This window comes from Vitis riparia, chromosome 17 (genome assembly GCF_004353265.1).
Source record: "Vitis riparia cultivar Riparia Gloire de Montpellier isolate 1030 chromosome 17, EGFV_Vit.rip_1.0, whole genome shotgun sequence".
Lineage (NCBI taxonomy): Eukaryota > Viridiplantae > Streptophyta > Magnoliopsida > Vitales > Vitaceae > Vitis > Vitis riparia.
This window is the reverse complement of record NC_048447.1, coordinates 19,122,505-19,145,716: the sequence shown is the minus strand read 5'-3', so window position 1 is coordinate 19,145,716 and position 23,212 is coordinate 19,122,505. Positions and strand designations below refer to the sequence as shown.

Genomic DNA, 23,212 nt, shown 5'->3' with positions numbered 1-23,212 from the left:
GGCCACCACAGAATTTGGTTGTGTAGGTCATTTCTAGCATAGAATTAGTGTAGTTTTCAAACAAAACCCCAAGAATAATGGCCAAAGACCCCATTTCCTCTTGTCTCAGGAAGCCGACAGGTGAACAAGCCTTGACTGGGTATTGTACTGAATATCTTTAATTCTAGATGAGATAATTGACAGATTATATACTTGGAACCCTTCCATTGGCAGTGATTTTACTTTATATCTTGATTCCATAACATCATCCCAATGTCGCCATGACAAAATTTCAATACAACTTGCAGTTCATTCCGATAAAAGATCCAAAGGGTTAATCAGACACTTCTCCACAGAAAAATCTGAGAAGAAGAAGAAGGAAAGGGGCCGGAGCCATGGCTCTGCGTTTGATCCTCCTCCTGCAACTTGCAGTACTGGTATGGGTGATGGAAGCTGCCGCTGAACTAGCCCTGCCGGGCTGTGCCAGCCACTGCGGCAATATCAGCATCCCATATCCATCTGGGACTACCCCAGAATGCTACCTAAACCAAGATTTCTTCATCAATTGCAGCTCCACCCATCAAGCTTTTCTGACGGACAGTGACATAGATGTTCTATCGATTTCAGTTTCGGGTCAATTGCGAGTCCTTTCGCATGTGGCTCGAGACTGTTACAACAAATCCGGGCAAAGAGTCGCCAACAACGATCCATGGATGACACTGGCGAAGTTCCCCATCTCCCATACTCGGAACAAGTTCATGACAATGGGCTGCGACACCTACGCCTTCATTGAAGGCTCAAGCGGGCAAAGGTACAAGATTGGCTGACTGTCACTGTGCGAGAGAATTGATAATGTTATCAACGGGTCCTGCTCGGGGATCGGCTGTTGCCAGACCACAATCCCAGCAAATGTAAGGAGCTATGAGATCAGTGTGGACAGCTACATAAACCATAGAGAAGTATGGGCTTTTAATCCATCCAGCTTCGCCTTTGTGGCTGAAGATGGCGCTTTCAGCTTCTCCTCCACTGACCTCCTTGATTTACAGAAGAAAACCAGGGTTCCTACAGTGCTTGATTGGACAATAAGAGATGAGAAATGCGACCAAGCAAAGGAGAATGAAACAAGTTACGCCTGAAAGGACAATAGCTACAGTTATAACCCAGACAATGGTCCTGGGTGTAGGTGCAATTGCTCAGAGGGATATGAAGAAAACCCTTATCTTCCTCATGGTTGCAAGGGTACAATATCTTAATCCTTCATCACTTGTTTCTTCCATTTGATCTGATAATTGGATATTGATCATTGGAATTTTTTGTTTTTTGTCTTCAGATATCGATGAGTGTGAGGTTGATCACCCCTGCAATGTAACACATACATGCCAGAATTTACCAGGAAGTTATAGTTGCTCTTGCCCATGCCAGCTGGGTAGGAAGGTGATAGCAAAAAAGATGGCACAGTGTCACAGGATGCTTCAAATGACCCTCCTCATGGGCTTATATAGGAGAAGGGAAGCTTCTGGAGACTCCTAGAGCCATCTACACTAAGCCATTGGTGGGAAGAGTGTGGAAGGTTTTAGAAATGCCTAGAGATGTCCACACATCTCTACACTATGGTAGAAGACATGAGAGGAGTCCAAGGTTTTCTAGAGACTTCTAGGAATATCTTGTATATTCTTGTACATAGGGTTGTACATAGAATAGGGTAGGATGTTCTAGAATATTCTTGATTTGTAAGGAACCCTCCAAGGTTCCAGAGAGTTCCCTTGGTGCCTATAAATAGGTGAGGGCCTCATTTGGCCAAGGCACCACCCAAATCACTTCCTAACCAAGCAAGTGAGCTTCCAAGCACTTGTAAAGGCTTCTTTGAGTAATAAAAAGCTTCCATTCTTTCAAGGGTTGCCTACCAAGCTTCTTGAGCTTTCGAGTCGCAAGTGTCTTAGCCGAGCAAGCTAAGCATTGGGGATCAAGGCTGACTTAGCAAGATCAAGCGTCTTGGCTTGTCTAAGTGCCGCACAAGTTTAGTGAACGACTAAGTCCGTGACAAGTGGTATCAGAGCACGGTTACGAGGTGGGCATAGCAAAGGAAGCATGTCGGGCTCTAACATGGAGGAGAGTAGCGAGCAAACCCGTGGGAGGGAGACCGAGCCTACTGCACGGGGCAGGGGCAAGAAGGATAAATCTCGTGATGCTGTTGCCAACATGGAGGCAAGGCTAGCCAAGGTGGAGCTAGCCATGGCGGACACTCGGGAGGGGTTGGACTTGATCGAGCAAGGCATGGAGAAGGGCTTAGAGGATCTAAAGGAGCAGATCCAAGACCTTCGTGAGGGGGTGCAAGTCTCACAAGTTCAGCCAATGTCACACGAGGAGTTCATGTCCTTCCAAGGAAAGGTCTTGAGCATGCTTGCTAGCATGGAGTCAAGGATAGAGGCCTTGGTCACTCGAATGGAGTCCCGAGACCAGGAGGTTAGGCAAGAGTTGGCCATCTACAAGGCTGCTGTGTCGGCACGGGTCATGGCCACACATGAGGCATCTAGGGTGGAGGTGCTGAAGCCACATGGGTTTAGTGGCAAACGGGATGCCAAAGAGTTGGATAACTTCTTATGGCATATGGAGCGATACTTCGAGGCTATCGCATTGACGGATGAGGCGGCTAAGGTAAGAACTGCAACCCTCTACCTTACTGACACAGCTACTCTATGGTGGCGTCGAAGGTATGTCGATATGGAGAAAGGCATTTGCACCATAGAGACGTGGGAGGACTTTAAGAGGGAGATCAAGAGGCAGTTCTACCCCGATGACGTGGCTTACTTGGCTAGGAAAAACATGAGGCGTCTCAAGCACACAGGCTCGATACGCGATTATGTCAAGGAATTCTCTTCACTCATGCTTGAGATTCCTAACATGACTGAGGAGGAGTTGCTATTCAACTTCATGGATAACCTGCAAGGGTGGGCCGAGCAGGAATTAAGACGCTGAGGTGTTCAAGACTTAGCCACTGCCATGGCAGTAGCAGAGTCTTTAACAGATTATAAGAGGGAAGACTCCCCCAAGGTTGAGTCTTGGGAAGATAGCCACGCCATGGGTAGGGGAGACGAGGCTTCAAGGGACCACAATGCTCCTAAAAAGGGATCAGGCAAGATGCCTAACGTCCGAGAAGGAAGGGGTAAGGCGGAAAGGAAGGAGTTCACGCCTAAAACCAAATGCTTCCTATGTGACGGTCCACATTGGGCACGGGATTGCCCAAAGAGGAAGGCGCTTGGTGCCATGATCGAGGAGAGGGAGCAGGAGGACGAAGCACATATGGGCTCAATGCAGCTACTAGGTGCCCTCCAATTCAACCCGAAGCCTAGTACGCCTAAGACCTCCTTACTAGCAGGGGTGCAAGTAAAGGAGGAAAAAGGGGAGCGAGCTGAGGTAGCCCGCACACACATGGAAGAGGTCACCAAGGGAAAGGTGAACTCAATGGGTAAAAGGAAGCAGCACTCTAAGCATCGAAAGCGCACGGGTCTGCATCCATCTGGAGCCTCACGGGAGAAGGAGGTGAAGAATATCCTGGCTGAACGGGTCACCAGGAGACAAGGGGTCCCTCCTGTGATAGAGTATCTAGTCCGATGGAAAGGACTACCTAAGAGGCAGGTAAGCTAGGAACATGCAGATGCCTTGAGAAAGTTCTGGAAACACATCGAGAGGTTTCAGAATGAGACAACGACGAGGACGTCGACGGCATCAGTGGGGGAGAGTGTCACAGGATGCTTCAAATGACCCTCCTCATGGGCTTATATAGGAGAAGGGAAGCTTCTGGAGACTCCTAGAGCCATCTACACTAAGCCATTGGTGGGAAGAGTGTGGAAGGTTTTAGAAATGCCTAGAGATGTTCACACATCTCTACACTATGGTAGAAGGCATGAGAGGAGTCCAAGGCTTTCTAGAGACTTCTAGGAATATCTTGTATATTCTTGTACATAGGGTTGTACATAGAATAGGGTAGGATGTTCTAGAATATTCTTGATTTGTAAGGAACCCTCCAAGGTTCCAGAGAGTTCCCTTGGTGCCTATAAATAGGTGAGGGCCTCATTTGGCCAAGGCACCACCCAAATCATTTCCTAACCAAGCAAGTGAGCTTCCAAGCACTTGTAAAGGCTTCTTTGAGTAATAAAGAGCTTCCATTCTTTCAAGGGTTGCCTACCAAGCTTCTTGAGCTTTCGAGTCGCAAGTGTCTTAGCCGAGCAAGCTAAGCATTGGGGATCAAGGCTGACTTAGCAAGATCAAGCGTCTTGGCTTGTCTAAGTGCCGCACGAGCTTAGTGAACGACTAAGTCCGTGACAACAGGCTGCAGTCCCATACCTAGCTCAGAGTCCATATTTCCTTTGATTAATGTTGTCTTAGGTAGGTATCTATTTTAATTACTAACTATGAAGCTTAAACTTCAGGAAAATTGATAGCTAATTTCATGCCCAAAACCATGGTTTGGACGATGACTAATTCAATGAATTTATTTTTGTTTGTGGGTGAGGGCTTCGTTTATTAATTACTTTTGGGGTTTGGTTGTTTGGGTGGAAGATTTAGGGTTAGAAAATTTTGGTCTTTGGATCCATGATATTCTACCTTAGAACTTGTCGATCTTAATTAGCATTGACTTTTCCCTTTCCAAAGTCCTTAAAAAAAAGCTCTTAATTTGCACAAATCAAACTAGAATTTGACTAAATCCACTTAAAACCAAGTCATTATTTTGCAAATACATCTTGTCTTTTCTTTATTTAATTTTTAATTAATGTATAAAATAAACACACACACACATATATATATATATGGATATATTTGTAATTTACTTGGACTTGATGTATTTGCTTCGCAAAACTCTATTAAAAAAATTGTGCTAATATTACAATTTTATTTTATTTGCGAGTATTAGTGTAAGCATTTTAGTTCTACTTTTGGTGAGTTCTTGGTTGTATTGGGGATTTAGGCAACAAAGCTTATCAAATTGAAAGAGAAATTCTTTGAGCAAAATGGTGGTATCATGCTACAACAATTACTCTCCAAGGGTGAAGGATTTGCTAAAGCAACTAAAATATTTAATGTAGAAGACCTTAAGAAAGCTACAAACAACTATGATGAAAGAAGAATTTTGGGTCATGGAGGTCAAGGAACAATTTATAAAGGAATATTGGTAGATAATAGAGTTGTTATTGTTAAAAAGTCCAAAATAATGGACCAAAGCCAAGTTGAGCAATTCATTAATGAAGTGATTATTCTCTCCCAAATCAATCATAGAAATGTGGTAAAGTTATTGGGATATTGTTTAGAGACTGAAGTTCCTTTATTAGTCTATGAATTTGTGACTAATGGGACCCTTTATAATCATCTATACAATCAAGATCAAGCATCCTCTATTTCATGGGAAACTCGCTTACAAATAGCAATTGAAACAACTAGAGTCCTTTAATATTTACACTCTGCAACTTCAATTTCGATTATTCATAGAGATGTGAAGTCTACTAACATACTTTAAGATAACAATTATACTACTAAGGTATCTGATTTTGGAGCTTTAAGATTGATACCTTTAGATCAAGCCCAATTGACCACATTGGTGCAAGGGACTCTTGGATACTTAGATCCTGAGTACTTCCACTCAAGTCAATTAACCAAGAAGAGTGATGTTTACAGTTTTAGGGTTGTTCTTGTGAAATTATTAACAGGAAAAAAAGGCACTTTCCTTTGATAGGTCCGAAAAAAAAAAGAGAAATTTAACCATGTACTTCGTTTGTTTGAAATTCTTGATGATAAAGTTTTGAAGGAGGGAAATGCTAAGCATTTAAAGGAAGTTGTTATCTTAGCTAAAAGGCGTTCGATGGTAAAAGGATATGAAAGGCCTACTATATATGAAGGAAGTTGTAATGGAAGTAAAGGGATTAAGAATATTGGAGACACATTCTTGGGTGAAGGGTGATTCAAATTCGGAAGAAACCTAATGCTTAATTGGCCAACCACAAGATGCTTATGAAGGCGATAATAATAGTAACATAATAGGGTATGACAACATAAGGGATCAAGTCATAGTGGACTTTGATTATGGGTGGTGATTGTTTAATTTATGTATGTGTATTTAATTATTTTGTAATAAAAATAATTTTTTGTTGTAACAAGTATATGAATTTATTCTAAAAGAATTAGACAACCTTTTCGAAATTTATTTTTGAGAACAATTTCAAAAATATTTGCAAACATACCCATATTCACTTTAAAAAAACAAGACAAATTAAAGCTAATTAAAGCCTTGGGATCTTAAATCTTAATCAAAGAATGTGAAATTATTAAAGAACTATTTTGGAACACAACCATCTTTTGGTGATGACTTATGAGCATTATAAAAAAAATTAAAAAAAGAAAAAGAAAAAAGAGTCAAGTTTGTATGGATTTTTACGCATGGTTTGTCTGGTATTAGGTTGTTATATAATTAAATTGCCCTCAACACACTCACCATCCAGCTAATTATTCATAGTAAAATATTTGAATATTGAATGTAATATATGCTTTGATAGCATTAAGTATATTTAAGTTATAGAATTGTGGACCAATTCAACTTTTGGCATGAAAAAATAAATAAAATGAAATTGGTGTATGATATAAATGAATAAATAAATAAAAAGGCTAAAAATAAGTAATGTTGGGTTTTTCAAATTTTTATTACTTAGAACCCTTAAACAAACATAAATATTTAATTTCATATTTATTATTTTTACAATGATGAATATGAAAATAATATAATTTATACAATAAAATAATTTTTAAAATTATTAAAATAATATGGTATATATCTTTTAACTTACAAATAAAATTAAATAATAGAATTAAGATGAAAGCTAAACAACTTAAATTTAGGAATGATTAAAAAAAACTTTAATTTATTAAATATTCTTTTTAACATATATATTCTTTAATTATAAAATTTTGCTAATTTTTTTTTCAAATACTTATAGGCTTATTGGAAGGTTGTATCATATAAGTATCATGTGACATGCAATAGAGCATTGATATGATACATTTTAAGGAAGATTTTACCTTATAATAGGAATAATTCTTTTTTCTTTTTTTCCTTTTTTAGTATTTAACTTCTTTCGAAAATATTCAAAATATGAGAATCATCTCATAAATGAAAGATATCAAAACCACAAGATGTTAAAAAACTTGATTGAGATTTTTTTTTCCTTTTTTCTTTTAAATCAATATTCAAATCCCAAATCATACAATTTTTGTCCTCCTGCACCCCACAACCTAACCAATCAGTGGACTTCAATTGCTTTCCTACTCTAACTGCCTAAGCATCACCCATATAATTTAATACCAAACCCTAGGTTCCCGTCATCATTGAATTATCCCAACTAAGATTCTTCATAAACAAGTAATTTTCTTAATTCTAAACTAAACAATGTCTTTGTCTACCTAGCATTAACATTCTTACACATAATCTTCTCTCATGTGTTATGCACCCATGTAATATGTAAAAAGTTCTCTTGATCCTGGAAAATTAGTCAAAAGAAAATAAAAATCGAGCATTTTTATAACATGTTTGATAAAAAATTTAGTGAATGTGATAAACCCACCAACCCACCTCCCAATTGATGGATATGGTACTTGTATGTCACGATATATTAGTCAAAACCAAAATTCATTCTATCATAATCCGTAGACCAAGAACATTTAATGAACACTTTCTTTGAATAAGTTAAAAGGTTACATTTACTTTTAGAAAAAAATGGTAATTTAAAGTTCCCAATCAATCAATAATGCACGTAACTCCACAAGATTGCTATAAAGGATCTTAAATTTGGTCTATTTTAACATTGAGTACATAAGCATGGAGCATATATTATGCAAGCTAGCATAGTATTTGAGAGTGACAACACACCTAGAATAGATATGAAAATGCCATACTGCCTTGTGAAAAATATACTGGTGGGGTCTGTCGTATATGAGTTAGGTGTGGCCTGATAGAATAATATGTCGTATCATTGGGTTGGTGGTGTCCTTAAGTGAGCTATGTATGCTCCATTGCCTAACCATAACCTCCATGCCTAACACCATGTGCTCGTCTAAATAAACTAAGGGGGAGAAAGTAAAGAGGGTAGAGATGAGTGCATTCATCTTACATGAAATTTAAGGTATAAGTGGTACTTGTAAGTTGTAACAGGCTGGCCTGATTTAACCTATCTGGTATTGAAGTTTTCATGCTTCCATTGGCGATGGAAAGGAAATGCTTTCCATTGGGATTCGTGGGGAGATATGGAAGTTTTATGTTTTTGGGGTTACTGAGCAACAATTGGCCAATGGCCATCTTGCTATTTTGCTCATCTGTCCTGCCTCCTTGAATTAAAAAAAGACAAAAAAAACTCATGCCTTTTATTATTATTATAGGGGAGTATCTCTTTGGTTAAGTCTTAACTCTTAACTAACAAGTCTCATCCCCCCCACCCTCTCTCTCGCTCTTAAAATCATCTCATGTTCACAGCCACACAAGCCCCAGGCCCCCAACCCACCCTAGCCTCTCTCTCTCGATCTCTCTGCCCATTCTCCTCCTCCTCCTCCTCCCTCTCTCTCTCTCTTTCTCTCGCTCTCTTTTAAATTCACTCATCTTCACAGCCACACAAGCTCCAACCCATTTCCCTACCCTCTCTCTGCCCTCTCCCTCTCTCTCTCTCTCTCCCCCTCCCCCTCTCCCTCCGCATTCTCGTATAGCCAGCCTCTTCTCATGCACAAATTCTTTCATACTAAAATGTCCGTTCACTCAATGGAAGTGAGCGGATACTCATTTCCCTAGCCTCTCTCATCATTCTCACCCTTTATCAACCCGCTCTCCCCCTCTCTCTCCCTCCGTCAAACACCACAAAGATCCATGGGGAATGCAACATCCTGTGCTCCTTCGATCTTATCCAATACTGGAGTAGTGAAAGTCTTGTCCTCTGATGGAAGACTGGAAGTATACACAAGGCCAGTCAAAGCAGCTGAGCTCATGCTGGACAAGCCAGGACACTTTGTCTGCAACTCCACCGACCTCAAAGTAGGCCAGAGGATACCGGGACTCTCAGCAGACGAAGAGCTAGAGCTGCGCCAACTCTATTTCCTTCTTCCCATGGAAATGCTCTACTCAGTGCTCACCCATGAAGAAATAAGCTCTCTCTCTTACAAGGCATCCAAAGCAGTAAAACATAGAAGCACTTCCAACAACTTTAGCCGAATTTTTCCACTGGGTCTAAGCGATTTTTGTATGTTCCCTTCAGAAACTAAGACACTGGCCTCCCCTACAACTGATCATCCTGAGCCAGTTCAGAGGTACTCAAGGCAGAGATCATGGAGCCCTGCTTTAGAGACCATCGTTGAAACTCCATCTAGGCTTTGAATATTGATTTCTTCCCTTTTTTTTTACTGTTATTTTTATGAAATTTGTGTTACAGCTTCTCCTGACTGCTTCTTGGTTGCTTCCGATGGTGAATATGACATTAATTTATGCAAAATTAGAAAAATAAATCCACTGTGTCTACTCCAAGAAGCATTTTAGAAAGGTTATTGATCATAGTGAATAAGATGACTTTACTGTCATTTATTGAGTAATAAAATCACCTTATCTAGTCTATTGTCATCTATTTATTATAATTTTGTATATTTTTTGGTTCTTTTTTCTCATTAATTTATTTTTTTCATCAAGAATTTAAGCTAAATAGGAACATATATAGAAATTGAATATTACACCCATAGCAAGGGTTTGTCTCTGGCGTTTCTCAAATTAATTTAATTGCTTCCATTGTCCTTTTAGTTTTGAAAATACAATTTGGTGGGGGCCTTAAGGACTCGCAAGTGGGCTATAGTGTGGGGCAAGAGATAGATTCTTAAACAAATAAAACAATTTACAAGGGATATGCACATGTGGAGCCGTATAACAACACAGTGATGTTTCATTAAAATTAAATTTATGATTGGAATGATTTTAAAAAAGCATTTTTAATTTTTTTAATATTTAAAAAATAAAAATTTTAAAGTATTAAAAAAAGTTAAAAACACTTTTTAAAATTATTGTCAAATATATTTTAAGTTTATCATATATATATATATTAGCTTCGGTTTATTTTTCTTTTTTCAAAACATGTTTTTTTAAAACAATTCCTGATAATTAAAGTTGTTATATTTTTTTGAAAAAGTAACAAAAATAAAGTCTTATATGAAATAGTTATTTGTTTTTAGCTTTAGTTGAAAAGTAAAACTAAGCTAACATGATCATTTTAAAGGGTAATATAATAATTATAATATTTTTTATTAAATATAAAATAATTTTGCACATAAGGAACAATAAAATTTTTCTAGAAATATTAGCATTATAAAAAATAGCAGTTTACATTGAAAGAATAATTCCCTTTTAGAAAACTGTTTAAAAAATTAGGGCATAAAAAAATTTATTAATAAATTTTAAAAAGTTTTATAATAATTTTTAAAAATATAGGGTAAATCTATATTTTTTTTAATAAAATATTTTATTTTTTATAGATATTTTTATTATAAAAATTAAAATTAAAAAATGCATCAAAATGAACACTAAATTATAATTTTCAACAAAAATTTATTTTAGGAGGGACAAAAATAAAAGATTTTATTTTGGAGGCAATGTCGAATAAAAAGCATATTTGGGTTTGTAAAAAAGGTGATGAACGTTCTTAATAATAATGGAAAAAAAAAAAAAAAACCCTTGAGGGGTAACTTAGTTGATCCGACTTTGAGTTTGCTCCCTAATAATCATCAAGTTCGAATTCCCTTAGGGTCATTAGAGGTTTACTTGCTTCTTAACTTCGAGGCCCTGTGGTATTAGTTGAGGTACGTGTAAGTTGATCCAGACATCCCCGGTTATCAAAAAATAAAAAATAGTAATTAAAAATAAAAAGTATATGTAAAGTATCGGCTAAATGAACATTTGCTTGGTCAAGAATGTAAGAGGATAAGAAAGAACATTTCAATATGCTTATGATAAAGAAAAAAATATCTTCAGTTGCTACCTACATCAATAATTTAATGAATCCACCTCACATATTTTCATGGCCCTGCTTCCCTCTTGGCCATCTAGAAAATGACAATCTCCAAAATCACCCTAAACTAATAACTTTAAAAATCTCGAGGGTATATTTGAAAACTATTATTAAATAGCAGCTTTTTACATAAGATTAGTATTGAATTCTAAGACTTGAAAATTTTGAAGAAAAATAGGAAGAGAAATAAAATAAAAGAATTTAAATTCTAAAAATTATTATATATTCATTTTATTTATTTCGATTCATTATATAATTTAAATTATATTTGATCATTTAAATTTTTTAATAAGGACAATTGCTTTTCTTTTTTTCGTCTTTTTAACTCAAACATAGCATAATGAAATAAAATAAATCAAATTAACAAATTCAAATTAACCTCTTAAAAAATATGAGTGAAAAAAATTCGAGAAAAACAAAAACTAAATTCTCATATTTTAGCATGTATTTATAGTTTGACATTAGATAATTAGTGAATAATTTTTATATTCTTATTTGTCCCCATGAAACAGGATTATGAGCCAATTGAAATATTATTTTTTAAAAAATAAAAAAAATCAAATATAGATTAAATAATTTAAATTTATTTATTAAATGGGTTATGTAAGTCCATACAAATTAGATCTCCCGAGACCATGAAAAGATTATTTAATTTGAGTTGTATCCGTGAATGGGATCAAACTTTTACCATCCTATTATTCTCTCTTTTTCCAACTTTCGTATTCAATAATATGCTTATAACTTTCTTTTTCTTTTTTCATGCAAAAAGTCGATGCATAATCATCCATAATTTGAAATAAAAGAATATAAAAAAGGAAGAAAAAAAAAAAGAAGCAAACTAGGACCGCACGTTTTCCCATATAAATTAAAGTTTGAAGAATTTAAGCAGATTACAAAGAATTCCCCACGAATAATTTTAAAAAAAATATCAGAAATTCTATCCCGTGCTGCTACTAAATATGCCAGTGAGTGACACCGGAAATCTACAAAGAGAACTTACCGTCGACGGGCTCTCCTCCGCCTGCGGCGGCGGCAGTACTCTTCCATCGGCAAACAAAACGCGACCGTTCTCCGGCTGAGCCACCACGCCTTCGAGCTCCGCCGCCGCGCCGAAAAACGCCACATCTCCGAACCGCCGCTCGACCTCCAGAAACTCACCCAGCGAGGCCGGCTTCGCCGCGTCGTCCCGGCACAGCCTCCACCACCGACGCCGGTGCTCCGCCACTAGCCCCAGCGCTTTCTTGACCTTCCTGCTCTTCCTCCCCCCACCGCCGCGGCCAGCCACGGCCACGCCACTCGCGGCGGGCACCGGCTGAGCCTCCCGATGCTGCGACTGAGCCCTAAATGTAATGGCCGGGAAGCTCACGCCCATCAGAGTCCCCAAACTCGTACTTCTGTCATGGAAAAATGAGCCTGTGGACTGCATTATAGATCCAAAACCAAAACTCAGATTCCAACCAAAAACAAAAAAAAAATTAAATCAACCTGGTCGTTCTCACCCTGGAACCGACCATTCTTCATCTGCTAAAAATTCAAAATTAGAACAAGAAAATGAAAAATTGAAAGAAACGTAATGTACCTCGGTGTCGAGATCAGAGGAGGAGACAGAGGAGATGGTGGGAGAAGAAGGAGGAATCAAATCATTCGCTGGATCCAACATTTGTGTGGGAGAGAGTGGAGATTGGGAGATGGGGTGAAAGCTGCAAGAGGGATGGGGGGGTAGGGGGTAGGGGGTAGGGGGGTTGGGCTTGTAATCATGACTGTTTTTGTTTTTTTGCTCTCTTTTATAACAAATGGTTTAAGGCTTTTAGGATATCACACTCGACACTCGAACCAGCCTTAATCTCACTATTCTCCAGCCAAATTGCTGTCGGCTAACAGTCTACAGAGCTAAATTTCAAAAATTACAAAAATCGCTCCCTCCTTTGAAACTTAGAGCCCTTTGATTAGTGATTCTAAAGTGTTTTAAATATTTTTAATTCTTAAAAATTATTTTTATTTAAATACTAAATATATTATAAACGTTTTTTAAAATTACTTTTGAAATACACCATTAATATCAAATATGTTTGATAATTATTTTCAAAACTAATTTTTTATTTTTTAAAAAAATATTGCATCTAATAACTCAAAAATAAAAAATAAGGATATATTTAACAACTGTTTTTTAGAATAAATTTTTATTATTAGAACAAAAAAATTAAAAAAAAATGATTGATAACTCAAAAATTGTTTTCTGTTTTTTGTTTTTAATAAATAAAAAATTATTTTTTATTTTTTATTCTCAATAACAGAAAACAAGATAATTTTATAAAACATTTTTTAATTGTTTTCAATTATTTTTACTTATTTTTTTAAATTTGTCTTAAAAAATAATTATATAAATATGTATAATGATTAAAAAGAAAACCAGAGACATAAAAAATATTAAAATAGGTGAAAAAAATTCAAGTTTTCACACAAATTTTGATTCTACAAAACATTAGAACCGTTTTTAAAGACTATTTTTTAGAATTGTTTTAAAAAACAATTACCAAATAGAATCCAATTTTCTATTTTTAAAAACACAAAAAAATAAAACATGATATTTAAAAATATATATATTTTTAAAGAATATTTTTTTTAGTAGTTTTCATGGTTTATAGTAATTATTTTAAAACATAGGTTTCACAAAACCAAATATATTCATTGTTCTTATTTTAAAAGTTTAATAACACTGAAAAAAAAATATTTTAATTTCCTTTCTATAAAATTTCTCTTAATCTTATCTCCTAAAGTCCTAATGCCCATTAGGCCCATTATCCCTTTTCTTTTCTTTCTTTTTTTTTTTTTTCCTTCTTTTTGACTTTTTCTTCAATCAATCACTAAGAGGACAATGCACTTTTGAAAAATGTATTATTAAAAAATGTTTTGCTTTTTTTTTTTATTTTACTTCTTGAAAACAGATAAACTATTTTTACTTCACTATCAACTATCAAGAACAATTATAACAATAAAAAATTCATGATTTGATTTGAAATATAAGACTATTGGGATATATTCCAAAAGGGCTACAAACCTTTCTTTTTACCCAATTGCATAGGTTCCTATAAACCTAGATAAACCTGTGATTGGTTGTTTTACCTAACACATAAAATTTGGGCTAATGTAAAGGTTTTGCCTTGTTCATGATTGCCTTATGTTCCACCTCGCCAGGGGAAAACAAGGGAAAATTTTCCCAGGAAAGTGACAGACTTTGCAGGGAAACAAGATACCTACAAGCTTCTTCGTTGCTTAACAAACCCATTGTTTTGTTTATCTCAAAAAATTATGAGCAAAGTGTTCCACAAATTTTGGGTATATATATTTTGAGAAAAATATAAAAGAAAAAAATTATAAAATAAAATATAAAAAATAGATTTAAAATTAATAAATTATTTTAAATACTATTTCAATTTTTTTTACTTTTTTAACTATTTTATATAAAAATTAAATAATTTTAAAATAAACAATTTTTTTAAGAATTATTATTATATTTAACTTTCTTTAACATTTTCTATAATAAAATAAATCATGAAAATTTTATTTTTCTTAACATATTTTTTTTCTTTTCCTAGCATTTTCAGGACCAATTATAAATTTATAACTATAATAATTTATAGTTAACCAATTATATATATGAGTTGTTGTGACTATTTTTAAATACTTGTTGTCTAAGTACTTGTTGCCTAAGTTTTTGTGAGTAAAGATTAAATGTTTTGTACTAAGTTGTTAAACTTTCATCGTCAATAACTTTCTATTTTTTACTTTGTTGAAAATTAAAATCATAAATTTTAAAATATAATATTGATATTATGTTTTTAATATAATTAAAATCTATATGAGACTTAAGTGCAAAGAAATATAACCAAGATCTAAATAAATGGCATGAATATAAATAGGTCAATGCAAACACAATTCAAATAATAATAATGTTAAAAATATAATACAATTTAATTATTAAACGCATCAAATAACCCATTTAATAATTAGATTAAATTAGATCATATTTGAGAATGAATATGATTATTCTTTCACCTTGATATATTTATAACTTAATTAATCTATTTACTCAAAATCAAATTTTAATCGAGCCAAATACAAATTGAATAAGTTATAACTATAATTAAATTAACTAACAAAACTAAATAAGTTAATTTAGATAAATTTGTGTAATATAAGTTACCTAAAAACAAGTTATGTGGAGTCAATAAAATTTGGTTTAAATTAACTAAAATTATATTTATTTAGATCAAAGCTTTTTATTTAACCTGTCTAATAAACATATCATACGATCGGACGAAATTTGATTTAAACACGATTATACTTAATATAAATTCATAATTCCATAATGTTGATGGATGTATTAATTTTTATCAGTCTTACATTTTATGATTAGATAAAAATATATTTTTCCTATAATAGTTTTAAAAAATAAAAATAAAAATAAAAAGATTCCTCTGGACAGAAAGCCTATGTGACAGAGTGACATAATTATTCTTGCATGGTGGGCTGCCTGCAGGTGGTGTAAAAGAAAACTATCCATCATTATTGATCTCACATCTTCCCTTGCTTTAACATCTGTTGTCATCCCTACGTTCTTTAGCAGTAAAGGAACCTGCTGTTCTCTTCAACATTTAACAGTCTCTGAGGTTTTGAACTTTTAGATAACTGCTGGCATGACAAGTGACAACCATACCATGTATAATAGCAAAAATTAAATTAAATTAAATTAAATCATATCTTTATGGTGGGGTTTGGACTTTGGATTGCCTTTTTTGGAAGTCAATAATTCAGAGTGGGGCATGTCTGAAATTTCAATCCTTAATGATAAGAGAAAGCAGAAGTAATTATTTTAGCAGTTGTGGGTTGATGTAAATAAGGTTAATTTTGATAATTCTTGATTTTCATAAATTAGAATATGCTTTTGCTGGAGAAAAGTATAAGTTTTTTGAATGTGGATAAATTACGTTTATATTTAATCAAAAGTAGTAGATAATATCTATACGAGAAAGGAGACCAATAGAGATAGTATCAACACCCATCACTGGCACCCAAACCCAGGAAACAAGACAAATGCAGAGTTTTAGAGGCCCTAAAAACCATCTACATTTATTTTGAACAAAACGGATAATATCTACATGAAAGGAGTCCTACATTTTCATTACTATATTTCATTTTCATTTCTATAAACAAGTTCCAAGTCCAGTCCCCAAAATCAAAACTCCCATATCATGGCTACTCTTTGGAAAAGAAAACCGAAAAAAAAAATGTCAAACTCACCTGGAAACTGCAGACTAACTACACACCAAAATCACGGATATAGTCATCCCACATCTCTGCTGCAATGGTATCCCGCAACCGGGAAGTAACTTCCAGTTGGTCTGCATCGAAGGCCATCTCCAGGGGAGGAGGCTCAACATGCACAACCGGCTGTTCCATCTCTGGTGCCGGGAATGATTCCTCCATTTGTATCCCAGTCTCCTGTTCATATATCTTGAACAGCCAGTCATCAGGCTTCTCCCTCCGGATGTAATTGTGTATGGCACAGGCCGCTACAACCAGCTTCACCTGTGTCTGTAATGGGTATGGAGGAGCCGACATCAGAATAGGGAAGCGAGCCTTCAGGGCTCCAAAGATGCGATCTGTTGCACTTCGCAGGAGGAAGTGTCGATAATTGAACAGCTCTTTGGCATCTTGTGGATGAAAACCAGCAGAGGATTCATTCAGGTGATATGGGACACCAGGATATGGGGCAATGAATCCTGGCATGTTTGCATACTTGGTGTCCACAAGGTAGTACTTACCTGCAGCATTGAAGTATCTTAAATCAGATCAGAGTTTAGACAGCTCATGGAAATGGAGTTAAATTTCTTGAAATGATGAAAGTGATCATATAGATGGAACAACCGAGACTTCTCAAATATTGATATCATTTGAGGCTGTATTGAAGAATTGTGATACCTTCAGGGATCTGCAGTTTGTTGCGCCTTGTGAGTGCTGAATTTAGAACTCGCAAATCTGCTGCTGAGCCTTCCCAGCCAGCGAGGATATAATGGAACTTCAAATCCAGTGAGCAGGCTGCCAGAACATTTTGTGAAAGAAATCCACTCTTATTACGGAAAGGTCCCTGCTCGTCTACACCCACCATCACTGGAATATGTATACCATCAACCGCTCCCACACAATCCTAACAGAAGAATAAAAGGTGAGAAACAAATCACAACAGAAAGGGAAATAGAGATATGGGTCATCATTTTTTATTTTATTACCTGAAAATAGGGATAGAATCTGCCATCCTCTAGAATTTCTGGAGGAATATCCAAAACTGGAGGCTCAAAGAAGTCTAATGAAATTGCCATAATTGCATTCAGGACATTGTTGAAGTGGCGACTAATGGTTTCCCCTGAATACCGGAATAGCTCTTGAACAGCTCGAGTTCGTAAATTGTGGCCAATTATAAACATGAAGATTGCTAGTTGCTCCTCAATCTTGATTCGATTTGTATGGCGGAGAAGGCCCTTGGCTTGGAGGATGTCACACAACTTATAAAAGACATGCTTATCCATACGGAAATTCTCCAAACAACTCTCATTTTGACCATTAAGTACTTCATCTACAAATTTTGTACCATTAGCAGCTAAACCATAGCTCAGCTCTTTTGGTATGTAACCCTCAAGGACACCATCCTTTTCATCATCTGAGCTCTCCATGAAAAACTAGCCCTATCTGCACCCAAACTAAAGTTAATGTCAGTGCACATAAGTAAGTGACTTCTAAAAAAAAGAAAAAAAAATAGAAAAGACTGCAAAAATGAGAAAGGAAGTGGGTAGAGGTGATGATTTCCTATAAAACTAAAATGCAACAGAATAAAACAGAGGCACACATAAAGAAATTAAAAGTCAAAACAAACAACAAATACATATTGCGCAGATAACATCTTCTAAGAATGGCCAAAATTAAAAGTCAAAACAAACAACAAATACATATTGCGCAGATAACATCTTCTAAGAATGGCCATTCTAACTTGCCCATTTTGAGGAATTTACCTGAACCTAATCAATCAATTTCACGGCACCCAAAATGCCCACTTCTGTAATGATTTTTGAAACTACATCATGCAACTAGTCCTGAGAACATCCTTGGCTCCCTATGTGGCTTTGAACAAGTTCAAGTATACATGATACACTGGATGCTAAAGGATTTCCATCAAAAGGCTCAGATAACAAGTGTGATCAATTGAGAGCTATTACATAAAGGGTAAAACAACTCCACACAAAACTAGTTTCCTGACAAGTCTTAACAAATAATAGTCTATCACTTCTGTGAGGAGAGCATGATATACCAAATAAGGCAGTCCCAATTCATTGAACCAACGCGTAAGCCCAAAGGAGGCTACAAGAGAGGGAGGGTGTTAAGTGCATGATATACACTGTGGGTCCAAATCCTACAAGCTTAAGCTTTTAAGAAAATTAGTTGTCTAACAGCCTCAACAATGACAACCAAAATTATTGCTAGTTTAGTTGGGTTCCCCACATTCCAATATAAATTATTAAAAAAAATCCTTGATTTCTTTACTCCCACAAGAACAAATGAATGTAATGACAGTGGCCATCTGAAGAATCCTACCACAAAGACAACCAAACCCCAGAAAGCTAGCCTCAAAAAATAGATGGTATTTAATAAAGCACCATGAAGGACAAGATCCTCAATAGCCTTACAGTCCCTGATACCAATTACTCTTGGTAAGAAAGAGTGCCCTCAATTTTTTCTATTTTAATACATAATCACTCTAGTGCACCAAAGGAGTCAAATAACAAGACAAGTGATTCCAAGGAACATTCTCAGATACCCAACTAGGAAGGAAATAAATAAACCATCTTACCAAATTCCAAAGGGCAGATCAAGTTCACTAAAATTGTGATGAACATTCAAATTCCTAGAAGGTCTTTGGTCAAAAGGAGTCAGAGATCCTCAAAGATGGCATCTTTGAAATGAGAAATGACATAGAGACATGATACAAAAATAGCTCCATCAAAGATCTTCCCAAATATGATCCTACCGTATGCCCTGGCTAAACAAGAATCCTAAGAAAGAATGAAGGGAAGAAGGTAGTTGATTTACAATTTTCACCAAGAAACAGTGCATTTGTCTAATTGTAGAATTGGAGAGCCCCAATCCTTTCTATGCTGGCCATATTTGCAGTTCTGATTTTCATTTCTAGGTGGAAGATGAAGTCATATTTGCTTTTAACATCAGAATACCATGGACTATCAAATTCCTTTGGTAATCTATATAATTATTTGATGACAAGCTTGATTCCTAAGCAGCAATCCATCCCAAGGCCATGGAAATATATAATCAGAAACAGACCAAAAATCCCCACAATGATCTTGCAGTGGTCATAAAGCTCAGTAAAAGAGAATCTTTGACAAAGCTATTTTTCTTTCCAATCACCAATATCAGCAAGAAAATCAACATTAGGCAGTTCGTTGGGAAACTATTAAGGTTGATTGATTAAAGTATGATAACCGCCTAAAGAGGTGAATTCTTCTCCAAAATTTCTACTCATTAAAAAATAATATTGCAAATCAGAAATGCACCGACATGATTATTAGAATTAACAAGCAAATGTTCATCACAAATCACCAAAAATATTCAAATTGAAGCACAATTTCACATGATGAACTTAAACCCAAAATAAAAAATAAAAAATAAAGCCCAAACTGGGTACTCTGAACACAGTTGCACCAAAAATTTATTTTTATGAAAAACAAATTATTTTTATTTTATATGTTATATATATATAATGAGGATAGAGTGGGGTGAGATAATGCAACACCAAACCCAACACCGAACTCAACCTAAGTTTTAAAAAAAAAATCCTAACCCAATCCTAACTCATTTAAGCTTATCCCAAACTCGCCCTATTAGGAGTGGGGCGAGACAAGTACCTGAAAAAACTCGCCCCATTGTCATCCAAGTTGTAAAGGAAGGACTCATCAAGAGTTTGCACACATGTATTGTGCTCACTCAACCTACACATAACAAAAATGGGAATCAAAGGATGAGTATCAATAGCACAACCATCAACAAAATCACAATCAAGTATCCTTTCCCAATCCCACCATTAAATGGCATGCTTGCCAAAATGGTGAAACCTTATATCACCTTAAAGTTTAATCAACGGAGTGGGAATCATCAAATAGAAATTAAAGGAAAATGGTCTCACAGGCTATTGCTAATTCATCTCACCAATGCCAATAGGACCTTGATGACACTCATGACTGATTTTGGCCCGGATGGACATCCAAAAGCTAGAATCCTAATGTGGAACATAGAATGCATAGACCAGCGGATAAAATGAAGCAAGCATAAAATCCACATGCTGCTAGCTTAAAGGTCCAGTCTTGACGAAGAAAGAGAAGAAAACAAGAAAATCTCAAAATCTGAAATTTTTTTTATTGCCCACAATTTCTGACTTTCCAGATCCTATGTGCCCCCATACACCATAACAAGGACTTGTAAGCAACCCCAATAAAATCTAATGGCATCAATCCAATTCTAGACACAGAAACATTCCTAAAAGAGACCCAATAAAAATATGGCACTGCAATGAGCTACAGAAACATTCTTAATACCGGAAACAAAAACTGTGGAACAGAAATAAACCACAAACCCTCACTGTTTCCTCTGCTCTGAAATCCTAGAATTCAAAATTTTCAGCAATAGCATTGACAAGTTAGAAGCATTCAAAGAGAAACCCTAGCCCTTTGTTTGGTTTCCAAGAGAATAGACCAATAAAAGAAAACCTAGGTTAACTAAGCCAAACATTCGTGTAATTCTCAAGTAAAGTAGCATTCTTCTATATTCCAAACTCGTCAATCAAACCAAAATTTCAGTTCGAGCTGTAATCCACACTTACAATAGCTCCACAACTCTTCACAGAGAAATCCCAGAATTCAAAACTTCCAGCAATAGCATTTCCAAGTTATAAAGCACTCTAAGTAAAACCCGAGCCGCACGTTTGGTTACAAGGAAACCGAAGAAAAATAAAAGAAAACCACATTATGATTCCTGCGTTATCTGTCTCACTTTCTTTGCTGCCAAAAATCCAAAACCATCTCACTAACTAAGCCAAAGAGTCATATGGGTTCTAGGTAAACCTACCATTTTCAGTATTCTTGAGCCCTAGTAAAGATTTACTACTCAAATTTTCCTTCATTTCCCATTATTTATACAGCATCCAAACGAGGGTATCTAACCTAGAAGTGGATAGATGGAATTGGGAATAGAGATTGGAGCAGTACCCTGAACTCAGAAATCGATGGAAACGCAGCGTTTGGAGAATAAATGATCGAATGCTTCCGTGTAAATCAAGATCGTCCCTTCCCTTCCCTCTGCTGTTTAGCATTGCTCAGGTGATATTGCGCTCACTTGGGCCGGCCCAATATTTAAACTATTGGACTAAGTGGGCTGAATTCACTACGTTGTAAGAAAAATTGTCAATATGTTAAGGAAAATTAGCTGATCACATAATTAAAGGATGTAAATTGGGCCTGTTAGTCGGAAATCATGTTTGGGCTCACTCAAAAATTTTAAGCCAAAGCCCAGTGGAGCCCATGTCGGAGCAGGCTTGAGCCCAATCTGCCCATGGACTAGTTGAGCCCAACCACTGACAAAATTCATCCCTAAACATCCTGTTGAGGGAGTTAAATGCTTGTTCATTAACAATCCCCTTGCTAAATCCTAACCCAAATCTTGGTTAGTCCAAAACCTCAATTTGAAGCCCAAGTTCCGGCCCAAAGTTGGTATCAACCAATCTAAAGCCAGCTAGAACCCAGCCCAAGCCCAACCCCAAACCAAGATTGCTCAAAAGACTTGTCCAACATGGAAATCATGATTATATTATTTTGTGTTTTTCTAGACAAACGTCAAATAGAAAATTAAGAATATGTCTGAAAATTATTCTAAAAAAAAATTAGAATAATATATATACATAATTAAATCTATATTATTAAATAAAATATTAAAATATTAAAACCATTAACAAATATTAAATCTATATTATTAAATAAAATAAAATATTAAAAAGCCCCTTTTTTTTCTTTGGCTTAACCTTCCCCCTTTGTTATTTCCTTTTGCTCTCTTTATTTGTTAGTCATCATCAAGCATGAGAATTTTTTTAGTACCTTTTATGAAGTAAAGACAAAGAAAGGCAAAGAAGGGCTCAACTTGCTCAGTTGCTCATAGCCAAAATGTTTAAAGCTGGCTTCAACTTGAATGAACTACAAGTTGGAGATGCATTAACTTATATACATATATGTAAAGAGTCCAAAACAAAGAGTCTATTCATGCCAGCAAGATTCCAATCTTATCTCTTGCAGATATAATATTTTTCTTCACTTTCTTTTTTTAATTATCATTCGTGAAACTTCCGAGTGCTTTCCTCCTCCCCTTTTTGGGGGAAAACGTGAAGGTTCCTGGTCAGCCTTGGCAACTTGGAGAGCCCCCCTTTGTTTTTGTTCATGGGTGTTTTTCAAGTGCAGTTATTTGCTTGTTTGTACGTAACTCATTGTATTCATCTTCCAATTGTCTTTCATCATTCATTGGGTTGTCCTATGGTGTGGTATCAAGTGATGGTTTTTCTATATGGGATTTTGATTACCAATGAGAAAAGATAACTTATTCTTTTGAAACGTATATTCGATATCGTTGTTCTGGGCGTAGATTTCATTTTCGTACATATTTTATTGTTATTGTTTTCATTATTCGTTTTATCACTTTTTTTATAGATGATTCGATCGAATATGTTTAGAATATGTTTGGGAATGATTTTAAAAGCGGGTTAAAAGTGTTTTTCTTTTCATAAAAATTAGATATTTGACAACTCGCTTTTTGATATGAGTTAGATTTAGAACCGATGAGATAATGATTTTAAAATTTATTTAACTGAATTTCTATTTAAAATATTAAAATAAACTTAAATTATTATCATTTAGGTAATCAAAGAAAACAAGAATTACATTAAAGATTCGATGTGTCGGTGAATAGAATTCAAATCCAATTTTAAGAACAAAGAAAAATCAAGCATTTTTCTTATGATTTTTTCCTAAAGTGATGGGTCCATGCACATTAGAAAG

At 35.4% G+C, this 23,212-nt stretch overlaps 4 protein-coding genes and 1 pseudogene across 9 annotated transcripts; 3 read left to right on the top strand and 2 right to left on the bottom strand.

Annotated features, from left to right (window-relative positions):
* Positions 1-342: 342 nt before the first annotated feature.
* LOC117905057 (wall-associated receptor kinase 2-like) lies at positions 343-1,431 on the top strand. The gene is made up of 2 exons (XM_034817934.1): positions 343-1,218; positions 1,310-1,431. Exon 1 carries the CDS (start codon positions 375-377, stop codon positions 804-806), a length of 432 nt encoding a protein of 143 aa, XP_034673825.1. The 5' UTR covers positions 343-374; the 3' UTR covers positions 807-1,218; positions 1,310-1,431.
* LOC117904208 lies at positions 1,147-5,704 on the top strand (annotated as a pseudogene).
* A 2,803-nt stretch (positions 5,705-8,507) lies between these two features.
* On the top strand, positions 8,508-9,579 carry LOC117904872. Its single transcript, XM_034817678.1, has one exon. It carries the CDS (start codon positions 8,876-8,878, stop codon positions 9,377-9,379), a length of 504 nt encoding a protein of 167 aa, XP_034673569.1. The 5' UTR covers positions 8,508-8,875; the 3' UTR covers positions 9,380-9,579.
* A 2,298-nt stretch (positions 9,580-11,877) lies between these two features.
* Positions 11,878-12,783, bottom strand: LOC117904835 (uncharacterized protein At3g17950). Its single transcript, XM_034817607.1, has 2 exons — positions 12,631-12,783; positions 11,878-12,471 (listed from the first exon to the last, which is right to left on the bottom strand). The coding sequence occupies exons 1-2, from the start codon at positions 12,709-12,711 to the stop codon at positions 11,989-11,991; spliced, it is 564 nt and encodes a 187-aa protein (XP_034673498.1). The 5' UTR covers positions 12,712-12,783; the 3' UTR covers positions 11,878-11,988.
* A 2,670-nt stretch (positions 12,784-15,453) lies between these two features.
* On the bottom strand, positions 15,454-21,477 carry LOC117934408 (putative nuclease HARBI1). 6 transcript variants are annotated; one of them, XM_034856079.1, is made up of 5 exons: positions 21,380-21,477; positions 17,342-17,798; positions 17,034-17,259; positions 16,353-16,876; positions 15,454-15,740 (listed from the first exon to the last, which is right to left on the bottom strand). In XM_034856079.1, exons 2-4 carry the CDS (start codon positions 17,780-17,782, stop codon positions 16,371-16,373), a joined length of 1,173 nt encoding a protein of 390 aa, XP_034711970.1. In that variant the 5' UTR covers positions 17,783-17,798; positions 21,380-21,477; the 3' UTR covers positions 15,454-15,740; positions 16,353-16,370. The 6 variants fall into 6 exon arrangements, with proteins under 6 accessions (XP_034711970.1, XP_034711965.1, XP_034711964.1 ...); XM_034856074.1 differs by lacking the exon at positions 15,454-15,740 and having other exon boundaries at positions 16,145-16,876; positions 17,342-17,809; XM_034856073.1 differs by lacking the exon at positions 15,454-15,740 and having other exon boundaries at positions 16,145-16,876.
* Positions 21,478-23,212: the final 1,735 nt, after the last annotated feature.

Coding starts and splice junctions, on each gene's coding strand:
- LOC117904835 (XM_034817607.1), bottom strand. CDS start 12,711: ATGTTGGATCCAGCGAATGATTTGATTCCTCCTTCTTCTCCCACCATC. Junction 12,472..12,630: donor CCTCTGATCTCGACACCGAG/GTACATTACGTT, acceptor TCTATAATGCAG/TCCACAGGCTCATTTTTCCA.
- LOC117934408 (XM_034856079.1), bottom strand. CDS start 17,782: ATGGAGAGCTCAGATGATGAAAAGGATGGTGTCCTTGAGGGTTACATA. Junction 17,260..17,341: donor GATTCTATCCCTATTTTCAG/GTAATAAAATAA, acceptor TTCTTCTGTTAG/GATTGTGTGGGAGCGGTTGA. Junction 16,877..17,033: donor CAAACTGCAGATCCCTGAAG/GTATCACAATTC, acceptor TCAATGCTGCAG/GTAAGTACTACCTTGTGGAC.
- LOC117904872 (XM_034817678.1), top strand. CDS start 8,876: ATGGGGAATGCAACATCCTGTGCTCCTTCGATCTTATCCAATACTGGA.
- LOC117905057 (XM_034817934.1), top strand. CDS start 375: ATGGCTCTGCGTTTGATCCTCCTCCTGCAACTTGCAGTACTGGTATGG.